General features: G+C 42.4%; 1 protein-coding gene across 2 annotated transcripts; it reads right to left on the bottom strand.

The window, feature by feature from the left end:
• Positions 1-3: 3 nt before the first annotated feature.
• LOC102429158 (arachidonate 12-lipoxygenase, 12S-type-like) lies at positions 4-13,335 on the bottom strand. 2 transcript variants are annotated; one of them, XM_006105083.1, is made up of 14 exons: positions 13,201-13,335; positions 12,595-12,796; positions 10,791-10,872; positions 10,564-10,686; positions 10,367-10,470; positions 9,971-10,131; positions 9,278-9,421; positions 8,424-8,633; positions 5,756-5,850; positions 5,362-5,523; positions 4,507-4,628; positions 610-710; positions 311-481; positions 4-183 (listed from the first exon to the last, which is right to left on the bottom strand). In XM_006105083.1, the coding sequence occupies exons 1-14, from the start codon at positions 13,333-13,335 to the stop codon at positions 4-6; spliced, it is 1,992 nt and encodes a 663-aa protein (XP_006105145.1). The 2 variants fall into 2 exon arrangements, with proteins under 2 accessions (XP_006105145.1, XP_006105144.1); XM_006105082.1 differs by having other exon boundaries at positions 5,362-5,531; positions 5,764-5,850.
• Positions 13,336-27,900: the final 14,565 nt, after the last annotated feature.

The following is a 27,900-nucleotide window of genomic DNA, read 5'->3' as shown; positions in this document are numbered from 1 at the left end:
GGTTCAAATAGTGATACTGTTCTCTATGAGGCTGGGCTTCAGGTGTTCATAGGGAAGGTCTAGCTGCTCATTCCGGGCCACGATTTCCTTTTCCAGTTTATCCAAATCTGTCTGAAACTGCCTTAAAACAGCTTTGGGCTCAGGACCTGAGAAATACTCTTCTTGGTGATGCCCCAGTGGTACCTGAAGGAGAAAGAAAGGATCAATCATCTTCTAGTTCTAAGAAAAAGGGACCCAAACTCCAGTCCCTCACCCTAAAGTCTCCTTGTCAGTCATCAGTCCCCTCAGAATCCCAGAGGTCCCCTCTCACCTTGTCTGGCTGTGGATGGCAAAGGAGCCATATGGAAGTCATTTGAAGACTGGTCTGCCAGACATTCGGTAATGAGCCCATCACTGTGTCCATTGTGACATCTTCCTTGGTGGTGGGTGGGGGCATCCGCATTGAGCTTGGGGCATTAGGGACCCAGAAATACCAGTCCAACTAGAAGAAGAAGAATCTGCAATCACTCAGAAACTCTGATTCAGGACCCTAGCCCCCAACTCTGTTCCTCAACTGTCCCCTAGACCAGACACTTCCTCTCACAGACCCAGGCTCTCAGTTGTCCAGACCTGACTCTGGTTGACTGCTGCATGCTGGGCAGAGCATGTGAAGATGCACATGGTAAGGAAATGGCAGAGCTGAGCCCGAGACTGGAAGGAGACAGGGAAACCTAGAGAAAAGAACAAAGCTTAGACAGTGCAGTTCCAAAGGAGATAAGGAAGTAAATGCTGATATCGTGGCATGTCTTTATGTTAGAATTAGTTAGTGTTCATTCATTCATTTATTCAAAAAGTCATGAACTACTATGTACCAGATATTATATAGGCAGTCTGAATATGTTGGTGGACAAAATAGACTGTAATAGAAAATAATAATAATAATAAACAGAATAACTAAGTCAAATTACACACAGTTTGTTAGGTAGTGATAAGAATATAAGTAAAGCAGGAAAGGGAGATAGGAGATGTAAAGGGGGTAGTTAATAATTTAATCAAGAGACCAGTCCTTGCTTTGCTGCTGATTAACTGCATTACCTTGGACTGACTGCTTAGCTTCTCTGAGCTGCTATTTATTTTACTATGAAAATAGAGATAATAATAGTTACCTTATAAAGGGACGGTTCATGCAAAGCCCCTCAGTCCATTGTAGGTATGTTTATAAGGTGGGGAGTGGGCAGGACCGAGAGGCTGGTTGGTCAAATATCCAGTGTTCAAAAGTGGTTAAAAGTAACAGGAGAGAGGTAGACAACCCAAAATAAAATGGCAAAAAGGAATAACAGGTTCTACACAAAGGAGGATAAACCTGTGGCTACTAAACCTAGGACAAGTTCCTCGGTTCTACCAGTCCCTGGGAGAATACAATTTAAACTCAAATGTGAAAATACAACATATTCACAATATGACCAAAGTATTTTTTCAAATATTTGAGAAGATACTGACTATACGTCATACTCTGTGGAGGGCGAGTAAATGTATACAAGCACATTGGAAAACTGTCAGAAAACTGTACATACCCATATCCTATGACCATCAATTTCACTTCTAGATACACACCCAACAGAATTGTACACATGACATTGTTCACAGCAGCAATGACATTAATGGCCTCAAAATGGAAACAAACCAAATGCCCGTCAATGGGAGAAAGGAAACAATAAAGTCCATCATCTTCACAAAGTGGAATAATATACATGAGAACAATGAACTACATGCTCCATTTCATAACAGCATGGGTAATTTTTAAATGTATTTTGAGACATTAATGAGTGCATTTTTGTGTTTTCATTTGTGTAACGTTCAAACAGGTAAAACCTGCACAGTATGAAGTGGTTAACTTTGGATGGGCAAGGGGTTTCTTGGGGAGCTGTTTGTTCTTTGATAGGTATGTCACCTCACTAAAAGTTCAATTTGTAGGCCAATGACATATAATATTAACTTATCTCTAGGTTTATTTTATTTTAATACAATTTTCACTCTCCCGCAAAACAGTTAAGAAAACCGAGGTTGCTCTCCTATTTCCAGAAAGTAGATTCAGGTATCTGGGCTATAATGCAGAAAAAAAGAGAAGTCATAGACTGATGTTGGAGCTGGAACAGCATCAATTCACTGTCCTGTTCCATTCAATTTACAGTTGAGATGCTGCTCGGGGAGTTTACACTTGCTGATTAAATTGGGGAGGTAAGTTTTTGGAATGTGGCATATGATCACAATATTTTTACACTAGAGGCCCGGGGCACAAAATTCATGCAGGGTGGTGCGCGGGGAGGGGTCCCTCAGCCTGGCCTGTGCCCTTTTGCAGTCTGGGAGCCATCAGTTGGACATTCTTAGCGCTGCTGTGGAGGCAGGAGAGGCTCCCGCCATCACTGCTGCACTTGCCAGCTGTGAGCCTGGGTTCGGGGGTGGGAGTGCTGTTCAACCAGAAGCTGGCTCACTGCTCCTTAGTGCTGTCCCTGCTCCCTGCCCACTGGTGGCGGGAGGGTCTGGGGGGGGGGCAATCGGGGGCCGGGCTGGTGGGGGGAGGGCCCGTGTGAGGTTGAGGTGCTGTAGTCCCGCCCCATCCTGCCTCTGTGGAGGCACCAGACTGTGCTGCCCCCTCTCCCACCGCCTCTTCCAAAGGGGCAGTGCTGGGACCACCATTGCTGGCCTGGCGTGCAGGCTCACTGGCCCCGCCCCCCACCCACTGGTTGTTCTGGAAGGTTGTTCCACTGTCCTGTCTAATTAGCATATTAGCTCTTTATTATATAGGATTGATTGTTTTACACATGTTTCTACTTTTCACATTCATTATTTCATTTGGGACAAGAGTTATATTCACTTAAGAGAAAGGATATTAAAAGTCAAAGAGATTAAATGGCTTTCTCAAGGCATAGGTCTAGGAAGAGAAAATCTTAACGCACTGCCTTTAATGAGGGTGATGAGAGAATGATGGCACAAAGAGAACCATGGAAGCTGAGGGAGAACAGTGTGGGTGCAGGAAGTTAAAGCTCATAATCAAATAAGTGTTACAAGTGCTCTGATGTGGATATTTCATGGGGAGAAGCATGAAAGAGAATGAGAAGGGTCTCTTGGATCATGTGGAGCCTGGTTGACAGATATGAGATCTACTACAGAGATTTTGGTCATGAAGGGCTTTTGAGGTGTTCATGGATGAATGGGGAAGGTACAGTCCCAGATACTTTGAGATATGACTTCACTCCCTGGTAGGGATGTGGTTTAATGAAGTGTGCATTCTCAGGGCCTGGTTATAAGTAATAGCTCTTAGCTGTTGGCTACAGTTATTGCATGGAGGGTGAAGGGATTCAAGGTATTGGTGTGAAGAGTGAAGGGGGAAGGAGCTAAAGGATGATTCAAAACAGTTCCAGCTGGCCTATGTGTACTAGAGAGAGGAATATGAATCTAGGAAGAGCTCAAGAAAGGCTATTTCTTTGTTATGGATTAAAAAATGGGGTAGAGGCCCGTGTGAGGCATGGCTCAGTGGTTGAGCATTGACCTATAAACCTGGTCATGGTTAGATTCTGTTCAGGGCATGTGCAGGGTTGCCAGCTGATCCCAAGTGTGAGGCATGCAGGAAGTAGCTGATCAATGATTCTCTCTCATAATTGATGTATCTATCTCTCTCTCTCTCACCCTTCTTCTCAAATCAATGAATAAAAAATTTTTTTTAATGGGGTAGAGGACTTGAAGGTAGTTCACTGGTAGGAGGGCACTTTTGCCTAAGAAGCTTGGTCCCAAGGATCATGGTACTGAGTTTGGGTTTAAGTTAAAATATATACAGTATTGAGACTACATCTAGAAATGGCCCTGCACTTGGCAGGCATGCAGGATGTCTGGATCCTCTGAGAGTGTCAGATGGTAGCAAGAAGGAAAGGGGAGGAAAAGCTAGGGTGGGATTTCATGGGCTTTGATGGGAATAATCTCCTTATTCTATGCTTAAGTAGGAAAATAGACAATAATTAGAAGAGAACCTGGCAGGGCCTGGGCAGACTCCCTATTGACTATGGTTCTGGCCTTATTAGTCCCTATGGCAGGTTAGAGGCATCTAAGAAGAGGCATGGGATCTCTGAGGAGGACAGTCCTTGGGTTTCTAGAATTGTCCTGAGACTTAGGAAGTGGGAATGGGAATAAGATGCTCCATGTGTGGAGGGACAGGGGCTGATGAGGGGTTGGGGTTATGTTCCCAGAAGAGCAAAGCTGAAAAAGGCTTCTGGTCAGAGGGCCTAAGGCAGCGGTTCTCAACCTGTGGGTCGCGACCCCTTTGGCGGTCGAATGACCCTTTCACAGGGGTTTCCTAAGACCATCCTGCATATCAGATATTTACATTATGATTCATAACAGTAGCAACATTACAGTTATGAAGTAGCAACAAAAATAATTTTATGTTTGGGTCACAACATGAGGAACTGTAAAGGGCCAGAAGGTTGAGAACCACTGGTCTAAGGAGCTCCCTTCTCTAGGGAGGGATCTTACCTCGGTCCTGGGCGTGGCACAGCCCCACCTCAGTGATCTCCCGACACCAGGCCTGCAGCTCAGGGTCCCCTCTCACGATGTCATCCCCGTGGTAGAAGAGGTGGACAATCCCCTCCACGTACCTGCCCAGAGAAGGGAGCTGAGCTCCTTGAGAGTAGAAGGCTCTAGCGTCTAGCTCTAGCCTCTGGCTGCTACTCCTTTTCTGTGGACTCTATCAAGCTGATTCTCACTGTACCTGGGAACAGATCTGACAAGATTTGCCTTTTGGGACATTCCGGAGCTCTTTCTACACACTAGTTAGAAAAGAAGGAAATGTGTGACATTGGTTTTAAGAATTCTGCCTGGCCAATGTGCCTCAGTGGTTGAGTGTGGACCTATGAACCAGGAGGTCACAGTTCAATTCCCAGTTGGGGCACATGCCTGAGTTGCTGGCTAGATCCCCAGGAGGGGCTAGCAGGCAGAAGCCAATCAATAATTCTCTCATCATTGATGTTTCTTTCTCTCTCTCCCTCTCCCTTCCCCTCTGAAATCGTACAAATATATTAAATAATAAAGAAAAAGAATTCCAAACACATGGTTTATAGTCACTCTTCATAACAAAATCCCTGATTCCACCAGATCACATGGTTTCACTCACCCACACAAGTCTGCCTACTTACACTGTTTATTTCAACCTTCCCATCCTCAGACCCTACCCACCATCTCCTCACTGTTCCTTATCTCTTCTCAATTGACTCTTTTGCTTCTCCTCTCTGGACTTTCTTATTTCATATTCCTTTGGCCTCATGGTGACCTCAGGTTAAAGCCCCATTCTCACTGTTCCTAATACCTTTTATTTCTCCAACTCTCACCCACCGAGCAATGATCTCCCAGAGCCGTAAAGCATCATGGGCATAGAGGGCACTTGGGATGCCCAGCAGGCCTCGGTCAGCCAGATCATCAGGAGGACAGAAGGAGCGGTAGGTCAGCTGAGCCATGGCCCGACGCATCAACTGCACATGGCCCCCTCCACCGGTGCTCCATCCCTGTGCCAATAGAAATGAGAGGACTTGAGGGGACAAACAGAGCTGGAGAACATGGCATACTATATAAAGTGGTCAGATGTGGCCTTTTCAGATTCAAAGACATTGGGATAAAGGGACAAGGCTCCTGGGTTAAAGGGTCAGAACAGTCACACAGGGGGGCTTGGAATGTTGAAAGTGACAGGACATTATGCAGACTTGGGTGAGTAGGTGGTCCCACAATCCACCTCCTTACCTTATCAAATATTCCTCCATCTGAGATGAGTTGGTTCCGTGCCCTCGTGTTGATGTCCATGGTGTAGCGGGTGTGTGGGATCAGGAGCTTGATGGAGAAGGTTGGAGGGGGTGGTTTATGTACAACATGCTTGGCTTTCTCTCCCTCTTGTTGCTTTCCTACCTGCTGGTGCTTTTGCCAGATAGTCTCCTCCCTCTCTGATCTCTTAGTCTCATGTTCTCCCATTGCTCTGTGAGTTGAACTTTGGAGTCTGACTGACCAGGATTTTAATCTTCACCACTTATTTTGATACTTGACCAAGATAATAAACCCTCTAAGCGTCCATCTCTTTATCTCTTTACATGGGATAACAATAGGGTCTCATCACGCGGTGCTGTAGTGATCCTTATATGTATAACATATGTATAATGTATGAGAGTGTTCAGTATATTGCCTATCACACAGACATCCTTTAATAGTAGCTCTTATCATTACGTTTATTATTCCTACCTTGAGTATAGGTGTCCTTTGAGAATCAGTCCTTTAACTTTTGATATTTTAAAATAATTTTTCTAGCATACACATCCATACAGTTTAAACTTGCCTTTCTACTAATTTTCAAAGCTGCTCCTCCAACCTCTAGTTGTTTTAGTATGCGTTTTTAAAATTTCAGGGATTGGGATGGGTAGGGTACTTTCAGTCAGAATTTAAGGACCAATATTGATCTACCCTCTTTAACAGCAAAAATTTGTTGTCAAATCACCTCCCACCTCCAATTAGGCACAGTTAGGGCTCTCTCTCCTGCTTTCCCTTTGCCCTTTGGAACAGCCATCTGATCCTCTTGTGCATTTCAGTTTGTTTTAGACAATTTCTTCTTTAACCTGAGATGGAGGATTCATGCAATATTGGTATTTATGTGAGTTGTTGATGCTGCAGAGAGGGAAGGGCCCAACTGATATCATTGGTACCAACATAACAAAGCAACTCACATTGGTCTGAAACCCCAGAAAGACCATTAAAGATGCTGAGTGTCACAGGAAACCCAAAGTCTACATGAGGAGGGAAGCAACCAGAAGCCAAAGAACTAACCATAATAGCAAGAACTACTATTTGTTGTCGCATTTAGTCTATATAACGCTGTTATTCACCTCCACGATAGAGTGCCCATTATCCCCATTTTGAGATGAGGACCCTGAGCGCACATCAGGTAAGAACTGAGTCCAGGATTCAGGATCCAAACACCAGCAGTCTGAATGCACAGCCTGCACAGGTAACCTTTAAGAAGGGGGCAGGCCTAGCCCTCTGGGTGGCCTGATAACAACTCAGTTGTTTGCTGTGGGATGAAGATGTTATGGTGAGGGGAGACAGGTGTAGAGGGGCTGTGGAAGGGGGATTTTGAAATGTAAAAGTTGGTTCAATCACTGAGATATACAGAAGATGGTGATGCAAAAGCATCATAAAGTCAATTAATTCCAACATCACAGAATTCTGTTAAGGTCTATCTTGTCTATGTTACCTCAGGACCCAAAGGGGTCACTGCTACCAATGGACAGGTTTGGAGATGAAGGTTGGGACTCCTGGAAGAAACACAATTCAGACATTCTACCCAGCATGCACTCACATATCTTGCTACCACTTCAAACTCCATGTATCTAAAACTGAACATATCATCTTTGACTTGAAAATGGGCTTCTGCTGAATGTATTGTTTCTGACAACTGTTCTGGTTCATAAGCTTGTACGATTTTTGCTCCTACTGCTGGTGTCATCAAGATTTCAAGAATGTTTTTAAAGCAAGCACATGGCTATTTTTTATATCTTCTGGTTAGCAATAGATTCTAGGCTCACTATTTTATAAAATTACAATATTTTTGGATCAATACACCTGTATTGAATGGGAGGGCTCCTAGTTGTTGCAGAAGCTCAGACCTCGGAGCTTTCCCTCCAATCTTGCACCCAGGCATGCTGCAACTACTATTTCCTCTCATCACAAGGTCTTTGCATTTTCCTTTCCGTTGATCTAACTACCATGTCATGCACCTCTTATTGGGCAGGTTAAATAACCTCTTGGGCTGGTCTTTTCTCCCTTTGGCCTTCTACTTAATGAATCCTAAATTGTGGTGGAACATTCTCCATCAAAAATATAGTGTTTATTGTTCTCTGTCTTGATTTCAACTTTATATCCAGATTCTGTTCTCTGGTTATTTTTTTATGTGTATCATTTTCTTGCTAGTTAAATGCTAGCTCTGTGAAAGCAGATCAATACTTTTGTTTATCAAATTATATCCTTGCTCTACAGCAAACTCTGCTGGAGAATATCAGAGCTGCTGTAGAATAAGTGCTGAATATTTGCTAAGTAACTTGATTTAATACAATAGATGGCATCTCTCTGTATTATTCAAACTGCATAAGAATCTATGATTATCTCAAAATTAAATAATTTAAACATTAGAAATAAAGCCACAAGGGCAAGGTCCTGACACAATAATTTCCTCTTTTCTGTTCACAAATTGCTATAAAGATTTTTTATCCCAATAACATGGACACTCATTCAATTAGAAGAAACTTTCTTAACTTCCTTCCAAATAAGTGGCTTATGCTTTTTAAATCCTAGAGAATTGTTGCTTTGTTTCCTTCCTCTGGGATGTGAGGGAGATGGGACATGGAGGGTAGAGGATGTACCTTGAAGACAGGGTGCAGTCCTGGGAGGCACCTCATGGTGGCCACAACGATGACCTCACCCAGCATATGAATGTTCAGCAAGTGATACTGGGTCTCATGAACAAGGAAATCTGAACTTCGGACCCAGGTCTTTGCCAGGAGCCAGGCAAGTGGAGGATCTGAGGGCAGGAACAGTGGTGGGGTGGGGCAGCTGGGGCTGGGAGGCTGGATCTGAAACAAAGAGGAGCTAAGCATTCACTGGCTTCATCCTGTTAGAAACTATGCTTATTATTCTGAGGAAACACTGGTGACTAAGATTATTGTCTCCCAGGGATTATAATATAGTAGGAGGATGAAGGCCCCTCCACTCACCCTCTTAAGTGCTGTGGGGACGTGTCAGTGCCATGATGGTCAGGTTCAAAGCAGGAGGAATTGGAAAGAGGGAATGCAGTATGATTGAGAGAAACTTGATGAGGGTGTGAGTTAGGATGGTAGAATCGAAAGGAGAAGTTGGACATGTGAGATAACTGACAGTTCTTATCAACTGATTGATGAGAACAGTAAGAATGAAAACATATTACCACCAAAGGAGAAAATATGTATAAGAAAGAAGGAATATTCCACAGAATCATAGGTCAAAAAGAGATTAATTAGCCTTATGGTGAGAACCGACAGAGTGCATTCTAACTCTCAAAGAGGCAATTTCAGGTGAGTAGTGAGTAGACTGTAAGGTAGAAAGGAGATATTGGATATAAGGACAGGTGTCACTGAATGATGCAGGGGTGGGCGACAAGAGCCTGCTGTCTGTGTCCCATGGTAGAGGTTGGGGATGAACACAGAGCAGTGTTGGGAGGAGGTTTCTCAGAACACCTCACCTGGATGACTATGGGTAGCAGCTTCCCACTGGGTTCCATCTTCAGCATGACAAGGGGGGCAGCCAGGTACTGCTGCTCTCCTTGGATCACATTGGCTTGAATTCCATCCAGTAGGATGAAGTCAGCCTCAAACAGGGAACCTTTCTAAGGAAAGAGGAATGTACCTATGGTTAGAGTTGAAAGCATTCTTCCCCATGGCCAAGGCAAAGGGGAAGAATGTAAAGACAGTCACTCTCTTTTCTTGCCATTATCCTACATGAGTACCTGAGTCCCAGTGGCTGAACTGAAGGAAGCACCAGAACATCAAGTTCAAGTTCTCTTATTTTACAGGGAGGACTAAGACCCCATGAAAGGAGTCTTCCCTAGAGACATGCAGCTTGTCTGTGTCAGAGGTAGTATTAGGACTAAGTATGCCAGTTGATTCTGTAGCACAGGTATGCCAAGCTCTCCCCTTGTCAGGCTGCCCAAGCTCCTTTCCCCACCATCTCCTAATGGTCAGCTTTATTGGCAGAATCCAGCTTCGAAGCTTTTCCCCACATCATCACCTCTAAGTTTTTCCAGCAGAGGACTCTACACCCAGGGACAGTGGGTTACCACAGCCTCCCTTTCCAGACTCAACTTTGGTCCCTCCCCTTCACCACCTCTACTCCTCTCACAGACAAGGAGAAGACAATCAAGGGCTGGAGGCTGTACCTGGAGTTCTTTCTCCAGCTGGGCCCGAAGCTCTTCCATCCCCGAGGGCAGCACCAGCCGGGAGGGCAGAGAGGTGGAGCGTCTCAACACCATGGGGTTGGCGCCATTGAGGAACTGGTAGCCAAAAAGCTCATCATCCTGCCAGCGCTGGTGAACCTTCTCTGTGGGGTGAGAGTGGAGGTTAGGAGGAGGATATTCACCACAACCTGATGTTCCTCTCCTTCAGGCTCTAATATAGGGATTTAGTCACATGACTCCTTCATACCCAGCCCACATATTTTCATTCATGAGGCCGTTGTGAGATCTCCAGGTGTAAGTTCTTTTTTGGCAAGAAGTTTTGGGGACTATGGAATGTGACACATACCTCATTGATAGGAACCTGGGAAAACCACTGACCAGCCATGGCAGTCTTTTGTCCCCAGAAGATCTGATCAAAATCTTCCAGGCGTTTCCAGGAGCTTGGGAAGGTGTAAACATATTTGAGGACCATCTCCATATGCCTAGAGCAGATATCAAAGATGAAACCACCAATTTACCAAATCCTACCTGTTCCTGGATCCACCAGCCCCACCTCACTCTGACCATTTCCTCACCCTGCAATCACTGTCCACTCATAGTCCAGCCTCTTCTGCTCATGGAATCTCATATTTGAAGGCAGATCATCTATACTGCCTGCAGCAAGTTTCATGGGTAACCCTTCCTTCCAGGTGGCCCAGCTAGGATATGGGGACAAAGGTTAATGGAGGGGGTAGAAGTCATTGAAGGAGGAAGTTGTCAGGGAAGGGGGTTATAATTGGGAGGCTTCTAATAGGGTGATCACCAGTAGATTTGCTGTCTTTCCTCCAGTTCCTTTTCTCGATGCTTCTGGAACACATCCAAGGTATTTTTTCCTGCCAGGCGGGCTGGGGAGACATCAAAGCAATTCTCCTCAATGCTTTCTTCAATCTCCTGCTATGCCCTGACTTCTTCCAGTATCCTCTTTATTTTTATTTTTAACTGTTGACAGTATTATAGATGTCCCTCAATTATTCCCTCCTTTCTACCCCCCTCCTTGCCCCTGCCCCACTTGAGGTCTTCACCACACTACTGGCTGTACCCATAGTTATACATGCATATATATTTATAAGTTCTTTGGTTTTAATCTCTTCCCATCTCCCCTCACTCCCCACCCCACCTCTGAGTATGTCAGTGTGCTCCATGCTTCTATGTCTCTGGATCTATTTTGTTCAGTTTATTGTGTTCATTAGATTCCACTTATAAGTGAGATTATATGATACTTGTCTTTCTCTGACTGGCTTATTTCACTCAGCATAATATTCTTCAGGTCAATCCATGCTGTTGCAAAGGGTAAGAAATCCTTATTGTTTGCAGCTGCATATTATTCCATTGTGTAAATACACCACAGCTTTTTTATCCACTCATCTAATGATGGGCACTTGAGCTATTTCCAGATCTTAGGCATTGTAAATAATGCTACAATGAACATAGGGGTGCATATATTCTTTCTGATGGGTGTTTAGGGCTTCTTAGGATATATTCCTGGAAGTGGGATCCCAATCTCCTATTTCTTAACTGTATGGCATCGTACTCTTTTGATTTTTTCTCTGTCCCTGTCTCCTCTGCTTAGTTCCCTAGTCATTCACCTTTCCCCACTCCCTTTTCTTAATTTCACCAATCTTCAATCTCATATTTTTCCTGAGAGGAAAATCCAATTTTTGACACCTTATTGTAAACCTTAACTAAAATTTTTCTATCTACCCTTGTTCTTCATCACAGTATCTATAAATTTCATTCTTAATCAGCTGGAATGTCCATACTTATCCTACATTACTCCATATTCCTTTGTTAATTTCCCCTGGCCTGGTTCTTTCCTGTCCACACATTAAGCTGTTCTCCAAAATGACATATTTCAAGTGAAGTACACTTACCTCCTCTGACCTCAACCTACTTCCACTGTCTCCTGTTCTCTGGGATAAGGTATTCTATGTGCGCCAAACCAAATAATGGATCCACATTGCTACTTTACCTAGTTTCATCTCACCTGTCCTCAACTTCACATAGTTTATAGTTGGTAACCTGGCTTAACCCTGCCCTCATCGGTAACAGATTCTCCCTTTGCTGTCCTCATTCATATTCCCCACCCTCCCCTCCCCAGGCAGTTCGCTCCCTGCCCTCACAGTTTTCTTTCATGAGAACATGGAACACAACTCTTCACAAACCCGCTCTCCACGTCATATCATTTATTTGCTTCCCTTCCCTGCCTCCTCTCAGGGGCCACATGTGCTAGCCTTACCTGTCCCTGCCCTCACTGGTTCCCAGTCACACGGAGATTCCTTTCCACTTTACTTTAGCTCTTCTGTTTCCCAGCGTGGCTGCACCTCCCATTCCCTTGCTCACCTTTGTGGGAGGTAGGATCTACACATCACTCATTTCCCTGTCCAGTCCCACTTCCAGCCTTTGTAATTATATGTTTAACTTTTCCCTATTTTCCTGTCTTGGCCACCTTTAACCTACTGAGCATGTACTTTCTCAATCCCTAGGGCCTTCCTCAGTGATATCCCTGTCTCCCTCCACCTCCACTACTCCCTGGGCCCCGCACCCACTTCCCTGAGGCGGCCCCTCACCGGTGCCCTCGGGCAGGGTCAGCACGCCCTCGCCCTGCACCCAGCGGTAGCAGGGGAAGGCGGCCTCCTCTAAGGCTCCTGGGCCCTGCACGGTGATGCGGTCGCAGAACCAGGCGTCGTCCACCAGGGAGTGGTGTTTGCGCAACTTCACGAACTGCAGTGGCCCCAAGTCCTGGGGAACGTCCTGTTCGAACTCCTCCACCTGTGGGGGACAGAACCTGGTAGACCTGGAACGCGGGGTTGAGACCCTGAGTGTTTTTTTAATTGAGGACTGAGCATCATCACCTACCCTGCCCATGAACAGCTCTCACCGCGCCCGCGCTCTCGGAGGACTTTCCCTTTGACCATTGACCCCAGAGTGATACTGGCCTGGCATCAATTAGGGAAGTAGTGGAGGCTGTGAGGACCACAGACTCGGACAGGGAGAGAGGGGTTGAGCCCAGCCTGGCTCTGGCTCTGAACCTCTCACCCACCCAGATGCTGGCGTCCCTTCTCACTAGAAGTTCCAGCACGGATGCCCATCACTGGCTCCTCGCCTCCAGCGTCCTGCCCGCCCTCATGCGGGGAGCCCAGCCAGGGTGTCTGAGTCGCAGCTTTCCTGCCCACCTGGCCCCGCGCTGGCCGCAGCTGCAGCTCCAGTTCTGCCTCCCCGCGCTCCCCGACCAGCCACAGCTGCACGTGGTTGAAAGACCCAGAGAAGATCCAGGCCCCGGTGGCCACGTGGATGCGGTAGCGGCCCATGGCAGCAGGTGGGCTCGCCTGGGTGTCAGAGGTTCTGTTACTGATACCAGACACAGATTCCGCGTCCAGGCTTCGTCCTGCTGCCTCAGGACAAGTCCGGGGCTTAATAAAGCAGCACTGTGTGTGACACCTCACTCAGGATTGGGCCCCACCCCAGCAAACCAGAACCTGGGATTAGCCCAGAGGGTGGGGGAAAGGCGGCTGCTCCTCTCAGCACAGTGCTAAGAAGTGGGCTTGGAGGAAGATGAGGGGCTGAGCCTGGGTGAGGGCAAGAGATGGAGAGGGGAAGGGCGCATACACCCAAGTTTTTTTTCTAGGCCCTCATCCCCCCTTCTCTCTACACCAGGGGGCAGTTTTACTACTAAACAGCAGTTTCTGAAGGGGCCCTCTTCTTGCTGGCAGTGCTTGATGTCCTTGGGCCATTGTACCCACTCTCTCTTCACCTATGAGGGCTGCTTGCTAAAGGAGCATTGGGATGATCATTGTGGGCCATATAGGGCCCTTCTTCTTCTTTAAAAATTTTTTAAAAAATGTTTTTTGTTTTTAAAGTTTATTCATTTTTGTTTATCCTCACTTGGGGATATTTTTCCTCTGATTTCTAGAAAGAGTGGAAGGGAAGGGGAGAGACATACACAGAGAGAAACATCTATGTGAGAGAAACACATTGACTGATTGCCTCCCACAGGCACCCGGACTGGGACCTGGCTAGAGCCTGCAATGGAGATAGGTGCCCTTGATGGGAATCGAAACAGGGTCCCTTCAGTCCGAGGGCTGACGCTCTATCCACTGAGCCAAACTGGCTAAGGGTAAATATATTTTCTGTTGATTTCAGAGAGAGGAAGGGAGAGGGAGAGAGAGATAGAAACATTAGTGATGAGAGAGAATCATCCTGCACACCCCTACTGGGGATTGAGCCTGTAGACCTGGCATGTGCCCTGATGGGAATCAAAAGGTGACCTCCTGCCCTAACCAGTTTGGCTCAATGTATACAGCGTCGGCCTGCGGACTGAAAGGCCCACTTTTGATTCCGGTCAAGGGTATGTACCTTGGTTGCGGGCACATCCCCAGTAGGGAATGTGCAGGAGGCAGCTGATCGATGTTTCTCTGTCATCGATGTTTCTAACTCTCTATCCCTCTCCCGTCCTCTCTGTAAAAAATCAATAAAATATATTTTTAAAAAAGGTGATCTCTTGGCTCACAGGTGCATGCTCAACCACTGAGCCACACTGGCAGCACAGAAGGCCCTTCTTGTGGGACATTCCAGTGGTCAGGGTTAGTTAGAGTGTTTCCTGTAATAGGACTTTTGGTGTCCATGCACCTAGAGTAGGCAATGTATTCCTTTTCTCCCTTTTGTTTTCTATCCACATCCCCATTTCAAGACAGATAACCAATGTGAATATCTACTGTTTCTGCTTGCCCACTCCTTTCTGTTGATAGGATTGCTTTATATGGTTTGAGTTATTTCTACCACAAAAATGAATCACACTCTACATTTTATTTTCCACAGTTAACAATATATGGCCCAGGCTGGTGTGGAACAGTTGGTTGGAGCATTGTACAGTACACAGAAAGGTTTAGGGTTTGATTCCCAGTCAGGGCACATACCCAGGTTATCAGTTTGATCCCCGGTCCAGGTGTACAGAAGGCAACCGATTGATGTTTCTTTCTCTCTCTCTCTCCTCTCTCTCTTTCCCTTCCTCTCATTAAAAAAACCCACATGATGATAATATTTTCAGATCCATAAATGGAGATTTAACTGCTCTCCTTGAAAGCTTGAAAAATTACTCTCTTGATGGGCATTCAGTATTAACTATCATGAGTGCTTTAATGAAAACCTTTGTATGTATACTCTTATATTTATAGGATAGATCCCAGAAATGAGATTTCACACTAAAATGCATGTATATAATTTGTATTAGATGTTGTATATCCTTTTTAAACCACTATTTTGAGGTATGCTGGACAGGCAAAGTCTGCACATATTTGATTTGTAAAATTCAATGAATTTACCAATAATTGTACACTAATGTATATTACTGTCAAATTGTTTCCCAAAAGGCTGCAGCATGGTACAGAGGGCCCTTTTCTCTGCATCTCCACTACCATAGAAAGTTATAATTTAAAAAAATTTCCAATAGGATGGGTGTAATTTTCAAAAACAGTGAAGGGCCTAAGATTTTACTCAACTTAAAAACAATAAGGTTTGACTACTTGCTATTTGAGGAATGGTACCAGAAGACACAAAACTTATAGTTTGGTAACAAAGGGGATATTATTAGCCAAAGCAAAAGCAATAGCCACAGTTCATATTCACATCAGTTGCTCATGCCCTCCTAAGTACCATGAGTGTGATGCAGGTGGATCTAGGTGAGTGGCAGCACACACATTTTAGGAGAGGACCGTGAGTTTGGGGAACTCACCACTTTTGTGGTAAGCAGTTCCATGTCCATTCTCTGTCTCCAGGAACATGACCTCATCACTCAGGGTTGCTCACTGCAAAAACAACCTTGATACATTTCTGAAGTAATGAGATGTCAGGGCTTTGAATTTCTGACATACCCAGTATGAAGACATAGGGGCATTCAGGGTCCATAGCAGATCGCCAATCCCAATACAATGATATGTTTTATCTGCTTAATCTCTTCTAAAAGCTTCATAATGAATATAAAATAAAACATAAGTTCCTCACCAAGGTGTGGTTGCCACAGTTAAACCTACTCTTAGTTTTTTTTAAATAAATCTTTATTGTTCAGATTATTACAGTTGTTCCTTTTCCCCCCCATAACTCCCCTCCACCCAGTTCCCACCCCACCCTCTGCCCTTACCCGCCCCCACTGTCCTCATCCATAGGTGTACGATTTTTGTCCAGTCTCTTCCCCCACCCCCCACACCCCTTTCCCTCCCGAGAATTGTCAGTCCACTCCCTTTCTATGCCCCTGATTCTATTATATTCACCAGTTTACTCTGTTCATCAGATTTTTTATTCACTTGATTTTTAGATTCACTTGTTGATAGATATGTATTTGTTGTTCATAATTTTTACCTTTACCTTTTTTCTTCTTCTTCCTCTTCTTAAAGAATACCTTTCAGCATTTCATATAATACTGCTTTGGTGGTGATGAACTCCTTTAGCCTTTTCTTATCAGTGAAGCTCTTTATCTGACCTTCAATTCTGAATGATAGCTTTGCTGGATAAAGTAATCTTGGTTGTAGGTTCTTGCTATTCATCACTTTGAATATTTCTTGCCACTCCCTTCTGGCCTGCATAGTTTCTGTTGAGAAATCAGCTGACAGTTGTATGGGTACTCCCTTGTAGGTAATTGACTGTCTTTCTCTTGCTGCTTTTAAGATTCACTCTTTGTCTTTTGCTCTTGGCATTTTAATTATGATGTGTCTTGGTGTGGTCCTCTTTGGATTCCTTATGTTTGGGGTTCTATGCGCTTCCTGGACTTGTAAGTCTATTTCTTTCACCAGGTAGGAGAAGTTTTCTGTCATTATTTCTTCAAATAGGTTTTTAATATCTTGCTCTCTATCTTCTTCTGGCACCCTCATAATTCGGATGTTGGGACGCTTGAAGTTGTCTCAGAGGCTCCTTACACTATCTTGATATTTTTGGATTCTTTTTTTCTTTTTGCTTTTCCGGTTGGGTGTTTTTTGCTTCTTCATATTTCAAATCTTTGACTTGATTCTTGGGATCCTCTTGTCTGCTGTTGGATCTCTGTATATTATTCTTTATTTCAGTCAGTGTATGCTTAATTTCTAGTTGGTCCTTTTTCATGTCCTCGAGGGTCTCACTAAATTTATCAGTGGTTTCTAGAAAATTCTTGAAAAACCTTGTAAGTGTGGTTTTGAACTCTATATCCAGTAGTTTGCTTTCCTTCATTTCTGTCATTTGTTATCTGTTTCTTTGTCTCTGCATTTTTTATGCTTCCCTGTGTTGATAGACTGGCTTTCTGTGCTAGGTGTCCTACAGGGCCCAGTGGCTCAGCCTCCCCAATTACCTGATGTGGACACTCTTGGTGCACCCCTTTGTGGGCTGTGTGCACAGTCTTGTTGTAGTTAAGCCTTGATTGTTGTTGGTATCACTGGGAGGAATTGACCTCCAGGCCAATTGTCTGTGAGAATCAGCTGTGTCTACAGTGGGAGAACTTCTGTGCTGAAGACACCCTTATGGGCAAGACACATTAAGATGGTGAACCCATGAGTTTTGATAGAGCACCCTATAACTTTCTGTGAATCCAGTACTATAGCAGCAAGGCTATTATCTCAGGCTCTTTGCCCTGTGGGTCTTCACTCTGCATGAAAACAGTGACTACTGAACATCTAACATGCCTTACCAGAAAAAGGACTCAGCATGGAACTACAGCTACGTCACTCCCCCAGATCTCTATGCCTGATCTTTGGTATATCCTTTAAACCTTATGCTTTCAGACTCAGCATTAGCCTGACCCTTAAGTGAATTCCAAGTCCACATTTTTGCTAACTTCTAATCTAGACATCTTTATGCAATGTTTCATTTCTTAGTTATATTCAGGCTAATAAATGACAAAGGAATGATGGAGTTAGAATACCAACAGTTTTCAACTCCTAATGAAATAATACATCTAAGAAATGATTTTGTGGCTAAATGCACAAAAAGAGACATTGCCAATGGTTATATGCCTCTGGTAGAAATATTTTGCACCAACTATGAAGGCACCTTGAGACATAAAACTATTAGGCTTTCTCATAGAATCTATAGATATAACTACCAACATATAGGAAGTATAGGGGATAAAGAAACATGTTAAACCATCAGAAAATAACCAGCAATATACATCTGGGGAGACAAAAAATCTTGTTTCATCAGCATAAAAATGGAAAGAAATGAAAAAAGAGAAGAAAATGAGACATACAGATGAAATATAGGTGACTTCAGAAACAATTGCAACATATGAGCCATAAATAACATTGATTTTGTATTTTGGACTTGTCTGGGGATTGTTGCTTTTCACTACAAATCTTTTGTGTCAGTAGAATATTTGAACATAGTGTTGTGATAAAAATCACACAAAAATGTCTACAACTGTAAATAATAAATGAATTTCAGGCAAAATGAATATAAGAACATTGATGTTATAGTGAAAAGGGGCTAGAATGCAGCAAGAAGTGTGAGAGATCAAGGCCAGAATTGATGGTCCGAGAGCTGAACCAGAACTGCAGCTCCAGGATGTCTCTGATTTCTCTTTCCATCTTGGACAGGCAAGGTTAAATTGCAAATGCGAATGAAGCCCACCTAGGCTGCAGAGGGGGCAAAGACTACCTGATTTGGGGGAAGAAGTCTCTGCTTATAGTTCCAAGCTCTGTTTATAATTATTTTCATTAGCTCATTTATACTGAATTTATTGGGGTTACATTGTTCATTCTATATATATAAAAGCCAAGCGGACAGAATGACCGGAACGACTGGTTGCTATAATGCACACTGCAGTGGCTAACTGGCAGATTGGGGCCCTGATTGGCCACCCCCAACCTCCCGTGGCCCTTCCCCTCAGCCGGCCCCGGCCCTGATTGGAACCCCCCAACACCCCCAATCAGGGCAGGCCTGCTGGACCCCACCCATGCACAAATTTGTTCACCGGGCCTCTAGTAAAATTATATAGGTTTCAAGTGTACAGTTCTGTAATACATCATCTGCACATTGCATTGTGCCTTCACCATCCAAAGTTTAGTCTTCTTCTGTCATCATTTATCCCCAGTTTACTCTCTTCCACCTTCCCACCCACCCCCTCACTATCCCCCCACGCCACCCCCTGCATTCCCTCTTGTAATCACCATACAGTTGTCTGTGTCCATGAGCTTTTTATCTTACACTCTTCACTGATTCATTAACTCTTGTCTAATATATTTGCCTTATTATTTCCTCAGTCTAACTTATTACTTGCCTACTGGTGCTGGTCTCTGTCCTGATGACCCAAACTTAGAAGCTATCCCTCCCAGAATGTTGTTGCTTATGTAGTCACACAACACATTTTCTACATGTTGGCATAATGGAGTGAAGGATTATTTCAACACCTAATGCAGCCAGGACAATGACACTTACTAGTACTGTAAGGCACTTATATTGTTAAATGTTTTATGGCTATTCCTGACAACAGAATTTCCCTCTGCTGTTTTTATTCCCGGTACTTCCCCTACACCAACCACACACACACACACACACACACACACACACACACACACACTCCATGTTGCTCAGGTCTCTCACTCTCCCTTATCTTTTTTTTTTATTTCTAGTCCCTCTCACAATGCTCTCCTTCTCCCCATTTCTATTTCAAATATTATTAGAAAGCACAAATTCTTTCCATTTTATTTTATAGAAGAATTCAAATAATTTGATCATTTATTGTTTGAGCAGCATAATATAAAGGTAGAGACTTTGGGAGACCATTATCAGGTTCAATTCTTTGCCATTTTCTCTTTCCCAGGAGTTGTAAATAGAAGGAAGTAGAGAGTGATTCTCCCAATTATATAAGTGCCACCAACACTTGCAAAGGAAAAGTGGCTAAGTTCACTTTTTTGTTGGCTGGTGGAGGAGGGTGGCTGGGTGGGAGGTAATCAACCAAAGACCTTGCATAACCGGTGGACACAGACAATAGGGTGGTGAAGGCCTGGGGTGGGGCAGGCAAAATGAATATATGAATTGGTGGACCCATCCATCTAAGAGAGTTTTTCAGGCTGGAGGGCGTCACTGGGACAAAAAAGGGGACATATGTACTACTTTCAATAATGAAGATGTAAAAAAATACCTTTAATTTAATCCTTGAAAAAACGTAGTGAGGTAGCTATTGCTGTACCATTTTTAATATATGAAGACATTCAAGTTCAAAGAGATGAAGTGATGTTCACAAAGGCGCTCAAAATGCTGGTGGATGATCCCAGAAGGTGTCATGAGCACCCACTGATTCATATCATAACCACCCATTCTCTATTCGAGCCTATGGGTGTTGGCTTTGGCTTTAGTTTTCTACTGAACCTTCTCCTAAATCTTCTTTATGGCCTCTTGAATTTTAAATCCCAATTTTTTTCTCAGTGGTCATGGTTGTCAAAACCTGTGATACCCTGTTTTTTTGTCTTTTAGCTGCATTGTTGGCAGAGGTTCCTGTTGCAGTTCATTGACCTCTGGCCACTCTTCTGTTTCATTTGGATCCCCTGGGGTTCAGGGAGCAGAGGAAGTGCATGTCCACAAACCACATCTCCTTCAGCCTCAACAAATCCTGACCTGTTTTATTTCCTGTCCTCGACTAACCAATCCTAGAAGAGTAATATGAGTATATACAGTATATAACCCTGTAACACCCAACCTACAATCATGAAATAAATTGCTCTGATGCTGATATATTCCATAAGGCCTGCGCTTTTATTCTTTTACTTATGTTTTAAAAATAAATACCAAAAGATGATAGGTCTTTTATAATCGGCAAAGATAAACCTGATTCAAAATTCTAAAATCTGAGTTTTGTATATAGGAGTCAGTATGATACTGACTCATTGTAATTACACCAAATCATATGTGCAGAATTTTATTTCCAAGTTAATACAAATATACTTTCCCTGTTTTATTTTATTTTTTTTTACTAAGAAAAAAGCTCATTTTATTTAAAAATGGAAACTAAGGAGAAAATAAACAAATGGGTCTACACAAAAATAAAAAGCTTCTGCACAGCAAAAGAAACCATCAACAAAACAACAAGAAACCTGTTTTATTTTATATTTTTTATTTTTTATTTTTAAAATATATTTTATTGATTTTTTACAGAGAGGAAGGGAGGGGGACAGAGAGTTAGAAACATCGATGAGAGAGAAACATCAATCAGCTGCCTCTTGCACAACCCTGCTGGGGATGTGCCTGCAACCAAGGTACATGCCCTTGACTGGAATCGAACCCGGGACCCTTCAGTCCGCAGGCCGACGCTCTATCCACTGAGCCAAACTGGTCAGGGCTAACCTGTTTTATTTTTTCATTGATTTTTTTTTTACCACTTCATCATTTAATGTGTTGCATTGTTGTGGGTCAGTCTAAGTTATTATTTGACTTAAATTTTTTTGTTTTATGCAGAGGAGGTTGGGAGGGGGATGGTAAGAGATCAACCAAAGGACTTGTATGCATGCATATAAGCATAACCAATGGACACAGACAGTAGGGGGTGAGGGCCTGTGTTGGGGGGAGGGAGCGTGCTGGGGAAAAAAGGAGACATATGTAATATGATCAACAATAAAGAATTAAAGAAAAATAAAAGATAAAGATGCACCAGACATCAGGCTAAGCTTGTAAATGGAAGCTTAGTAAATATCCAATACATACAAAAATAAATTGTACTTAGGACCCCCACCCCCAAATTTTTTGTTTTTGTTTTATAAAGTACTTAAATTTTTGGTTTTTCTTTTGTGGTAAAATAAACATAACATGAAATTTACCACTTTAACCGTTTTTTAGTTTACAGGTTAGCGGCATTAAGTATATTGACATTGGTGGACCCATCCATCTAAGAGCGTTTTTCATCTTCTATAACTGAAACTCTGTACCCATTAAACAAAAACTCTCCATTTCCTCCTCCCACCAGACCCACCAACCACTACTGTACTTTCTATCTCCATAAATTTGACAACTCTAAGTACCTCATATAAATGGACACATGCAGTATCCTCTGTGACTGGCTGATTTTTCTTAACCAAATATTCTCAAGTTAAGCCATGTTATGCCATGTATCTGAATTTGCTTCTTTTTTAAGGCTGAATAATATTCTGTTCTATGTATATGTCACATTTTGCTTATCCATTCAGCTAGTGATGGATACTGGATTGCTTTCACCTTTTGGCTATTGTCAATAATGCTGCTGTGAATATAAGGGTACAAATAACAAATGAGTCCCTGCTTTGAATCCTTTTGGCTACATACTGGCAGTGGGATTACTGGATCATATGCTAATTCAATTTTTAATTTTTTGAGGATCCATCACACTGTGACTGCACCATTTTATGTTTCCTGCATCAGTGCTGGGGAGTTCAGTTCCTCCACACCCTTGTCAGCACTTATTTTCTGTTTTGTTGATAAGTAGAGTTAATTTTTTTTTTTTTGAGAAGACGAAGGATCTGTATTTATTTCCGGGCCTCTGAGCAGGGTGGTCACCCGAAGCGTTACTTCTTGTAGGACACTGCGTCAGAGCGCGGGGAACAGAACAAAGAACCAGCCAAGAAGAAAAGGAGAAAAGAAACGAAATGACTGAGTTAATGGGCACTTTGGGGCTTCTGCTTTCTGTTTACCCGACAAGCAACACCACCCCCTTGTCCCACAGCCTGCACCGACCTTGGCCTCTTGGTCTGAGTGTGGGCGCCCGCGCACCCGATGAGCTCCACGGGAGCAGTGCCCGCCTCCGCAGGCTACGGGTCGGCTGGCTGCTGACCAGGTGCATGTTTGCCTACAAGCTGGGTCTCCACGACCTGCCCCAGTCAGTTGCCTTTTTCAGTGCCATCGACATAGACGGTGTCTCAGGAAGGAAGTGACCATGGATTGTAAAACCCCCTCCAACCCGACCGGGATGGAAAGGAGATAGGGGATTCCCCAGGGCGCAGCGCTGGATATCTACCAGGTCCTGGAACTCACCAAAGTCTCCCTGGAGAGTAGAGTTCATTTTTTATGTGGTGTAATGTAAGGGTCCATCTTTATTCTTTTGCATGTGGATATCCAGTTTCCTCGTCATCTTCATTTGTGGAAAGAACTATCCTTTACCCATTGAATGGTCCTGGAACCCTTGTTAAAAAAATCAAAGGGTGAGGGATGGGAACATCTATAATAGTGTTGACAACAAAAATACAGTGAAAAGATGAATAAGCGTTCTTTTGGGTGAATCTTCAAAAAAAATCAATGGACTATATACGTGAGGATTTATTTCTGAGCTCCATATTCTATTCCATTGGTCTATATCCTCATGCCAGTAACACACACTTTTAATCACTATAGTTTTATAGGAAATTTTGAAATGGGAAAGTGTGAGTCCTCTACCTTTGTTTTTGAAGATGTTTTGCCTATGCAGGGTCCCTTGAAATTCCATGTGAATTTAAGGATGGGTTTTCTATTTCCACAAAAAAAGTCATTGGGATTTTGATAGAATTGCATTGAATCTGTACATTGCTTTGGGTAGTAGTCATCTTTAAAATAGTCAACCTTCCAATTCATGAATACAGGGTATATTTCCATTTATTTAGGTCTTCTTTAATTTTGTTCATTGATGTTTGGTAGTTTTAATTATACAAGTCTTTTGCCCCTTGGTTAAATTTATCCCTACAAACTATTTTTTATATTTTTGATGCTATTCTAAATGGAGTTGTTAATTTCCTTTGTATATTATTCCTTGCTAATATACAAAAACACAACTGACTTTGTGTATTGATTTTGTATCTTGCCATTTTGCAGCCTGGTTGAAAAGTAAGGGGAATGAATACACCCCCATGTTTTATTGCTGGAAATACAGTATATTTGGGTTTGAGTCCAAATGGCATGAGTCTAGGGCCCATGCTTTTCATGTCTATGGGATAGTGTCTCCCCATATTAATTCTTCTCACCCAGAAATGAAGGTTTCTCCACTCGTTAAGGTCTTTTTTAATATCTTTCAAAAATATTATATGTTTCTCTATAGATGACTTGTTTCTGTCTTATTAAATTTATTCTTATTTCATAATGTGTTACTAACAACATGGAATCATTTTTTATTTCAATTTTAACTGATTACTGCTAATTGAAAGCAAAATTATGCTTTAAAATGTTTATTTAGTATTTACTTTTGAGTATTTATTTTGTATCCTATCTCTTATTAGTTCTGATATCTTTGATTGTCTCTTGAATTTTCTAGTAATATTATTATATTCTCAAATGATGATTCTTTTGTTGTTTCCCTAATCTTAACTACATGGGACCCTTGAACAACATGGGTTTGAAATGCAGGGGGGTTCACGTATGTGTGAATTTCTTTATAATAAATGAATGCAGTGCTGAAATGTATTTTCTCTTCCTTAGATTTTTCTTAACATTTCTTTCTCTTAATACTTTATTGTAACAATCTATTTATATAAAAACCCCAGGTGTAACATCACGACCGAGGCTTGACCAACTGGAAAGAAGTCAGTCCTGCAGGGGTTGTCTTGGCAACGGCTGTGTCCTCCCTGAGCTGTTTCCCAGAGCTGTTTCCCATGAAGGCGAGGTTTGAGGCAGGAATCCGCCCTCGGAGCATGGACACACTGAGTCCTGGGTCCTCTTAGCCACAGCTGCGCCCTCCCCGAGCTGTTTCTGGTAAGGGTGAGGTTTGAGGCAGGAACCAGCCCTTGGAGTGTGGAGGCATATCTTTATAAAGTTTTAATACATTATATTAGAGGTTGTGGTGGTACTGTTTTACCCACAGTGTCTACAGGAATTGCTGCAAATTTACTTCTTGGTGGAAGCAACTTTCATTCCCAATATAAATTACCTATTCCACTAAATGAAACTTCAATTTCTAGACTCAATATAAACAGTGAAGTTGCTAAAACTATTAAAAAGGCCCAACTTCTCATTATTGATGAATGCACCATGGCATCCAGTCATGCTATAAACGCCATAGACAGATTACAAAGAGAAATTTGAATGTTGTATTTGGTGGGAAAGTCCTCCTTCTTGGAGGGGATTTTCGACAATGTCTCAGTATTGTACCGCATGCTATGCGATCGGCCATAGTACAAACGAGTTTAAAGTACTACAATGTTTGGGGATATTTCAGAAAGTTGTCTCTTCCAACAAATATGAGATCAGAGGATTCTGCTTATAGTGAATAGTTAGTAAAACTTGGAGATGGCAAACTTGATAGCAGTTTTCATTTAGGAATGGATATTATTGAAATCCCCTGTGAAATGATTTGTAATGGATCTATTATTGAAGCTACCTTTGGAAATACTATATCTATAGATAATATTAAAAATATATCTAAACGTGTGATTCTTTGTCCAAAAAATGAGCACGTTCAAAAATTAAATGAATTTTGGATATAATCGATGGAGATTTTCACACATATTTGAGTGATGATTCAACAGATGATGCTGAAAAGGAAAATTTTGCCATCGAATTTCTTAATAGTATTACTCCTTCAGGAATGCTGTGTCATAAATTAAAATTGAAAGTGGGTGCAATCATCATGCTATTGAGAAATCTCAATAGTAAATGGCGTCTTTGTAATGGTACCAGATTTATTATCAAAAGATTACGACCTAACATTATCAAAGCTAAAGTATTAACAGGATCTGCAGAGGGAGAGGTTGTTTTGATTCCAAGAATTGATTTGTCCCCATCTGATACTGGCCACCCATTTAAATTGATTCAACGACAGTTTCCTGTGATGCCAGCATTTGCGATGACTATTAATAAATCACAAGGACAAACTCTAGACAGAGTAGGCATATTCCTAGCTGAACCCGTTTTCGCACATGGTCAGTTACATGTTGCTTTCTCTCGAGTTTGAAGAGCATGTGACGTTACAGTTAAAGTTCTAAATACTTCAGCACAAGGGAAATTAGTCAAGCGCTCTGAAAGTGTTTTCACTCTTAATGTGGTATACAGGGAGATATTAGAATAAGTTTAATTACTTTATTAGTCATTGTTTGCATCACTGTTGTTTTTATATCATGTTTTTGTTGTTTTTGTATCATGTTTTTGTTGTTTTCATATCATGTTTTTGTTGTTATATCATGCCTCTGTTGTTATATCCTTTTGTTACTGTTTATTAATAAATTTATATATTATTTTCATATACATTTTACTAATTTCCTTTCATCTCTCACACTTCTATTATAGAGAAAGGGCAAACAGCAATATTAAAATATTTCTGCTAATTAATTTCCCTTTAATGTGCATGAATTTTGTGCACCGGGCTACTAGTATAGTATATAATACATATAATGTACAAATGTGTGTTAATTGATTGTTTATGTTATGGACTTCTGGTCAACAGTAGGCTTTTGGTAGTTAAGTTTTGGGGGAGACAACTGTGATGGGGTTGGTGCCCCTAACCCCCTGTTGTTTTAGGTGAACTGTACTTCTTTTCCTTTCTTATTGTCCTAATTGGACTCTTCCAGAGAATGTGGAATAATGGAGGTGATAATAGTGATCTATCCACTCTATCCACTGAGACAAACTGGTTAGGGCAATATAAGATTTTCAATTATATGTTTTGTCATATGAAGGAAGTTTTCCTATAGAGTATTTCTATTTTACTTAGATGCTTTATATGGGATGGATGCATAGTTACAACAAAATAATTTTTGGCATCTAGTTATAGAATTGTATGTGTGTGTGTGTGTTTTTCTGATTAAGGCGATAAATCATTTTGTCAAAGTGCTTGATATTGCCCCTCTGCAGGCCTCCATGACTCCATTGTGCTTGTAGTAAGTTTGCCCTTCTGCCTAGTTTCTTTGGGCAGCAGAACATTTAGAGAAGTGCAAGGCTCTGGAGTAGACTGACCCTTTGCCTGGGTCAGCAGGCTTCAAGTGAGAGCCCCAGAAATGAGACTTCATTTTTCTTCCCACACCTTCTAAACCTCATCATCTTAATCTGCCTTCGGAATACTGATACTAATATTTCCACATTCTGTATCCCTGCTTATATCACTTATTGCAAGTTGTCCAATTTTTTCTGGACTCTAATCTCCAATGGTTTCCACAATCCCATCAATTCTCTTTCTCCAGTCTTGAAATTTTAACATTGTATCCCCTGGCAGATTAAATGTTGTTATAGGCTAAATGTTAATGTCCACCTTCACCTCTCAATTCATATATTGAAATCCTAACATCCAATGTGATGGCATTGGAGTTGGGTCCTTTGGGAGATACTTATGTCCTGAGAGTAGAGTCCTCATGACTGGGATTAGTGCCTTTATAGAAAGTATTTATTTTGTATCCTATCTCTTACTAGTTCTGATATCTTTGATTGTCTCTTGAACTTTCTAGTAATATTATTATATTCTCTTAGAGAGCTTACCTGTCCCTTTGCCATGTGAGGATACAATAAGTCTGCAACCTGGCAGAGGGCCCCCACCTGACTATGCCAGCATCCTGATCTTAGACTTCCAGCCTCCAGAACCGGGAGAAATAAATTTGGTGGTTTATAAGCCATACAGTCTGTGATATTTTGTTATAGTAACCTGAATGGACTAAGACAGGTGTCCTTGCTCCTCACTAACAATTCTAGGTAATTCCCTTTCCCTCCTCTTTAAACATAAGCAGATCTGAATCTCTTCATCAATTTCTACTAAGTGGTAATTATCTACTTTCTAGAGGCCTGGTACACGAAATTTGTGCAGGGTCCCTAGGCCTGACCTTCCCACCTCCTCCTTCCCTCACTCCCTCAGCACCCTGCTGCCACCACTGCTTGTCAACCTCCATGTTCTGCACTGCTCCCTGGTGGTCAGCGCATGTCACAGCAGGTGATGGAACTCCTGCTCTCCTGGTTGAACTCCTGAGCAAACAATTTATGTATTAGCCTTTTATATGTATGGATTCTCAAAT

Source organism: Myotis lucifugus, unplaced genomic scaffold (assembly GCF_000147115.1).
Source record: "Myotis lucifugus unplaced genomic scaffold, Myoluc2.0 scaffold_634, whole genome shotgun sequence".
Classification (NCBI taxonomy): Eukaryota; Metazoa; Chordata; class Mammalia; order Chiroptera; family Vespertilionidae; genus Myotis; species Myotis lucifugus.
The sequence above is the reverse complement of the archived record's forward strand: the minus strand, read 5'-3'. Positions and strand labels throughout refer to the sequence as shown.

What these genes read in the sequence shown, in the direction of transcription:
- LOC102429158 (XM_006105083.1), bottom strand. Translation starts at nt 13,335, where the DNA reads ATGGGCCGCTACCGCATCCACGTGGCCACCGGGGCCTGGATCTTCTCT. An exon ending in TGCTACCCATAGTCATCCAG is followed by an intron (nt 8,634 to 9,277) that starts GTGAGGTGTTCT and finishes TCTTTGTTTCAG; the next exon opens with ATCCAGCCTCCCAGCCCCAG. An exon ending in GACTGCACCCTGTCTTCAAG is followed by an intron (nt 5,851 to 8,423) that starts GTACATCCTCTA and finishes TTCTCCATCAAG; the next exon opens with CTCCTGATCCCACACACCCG.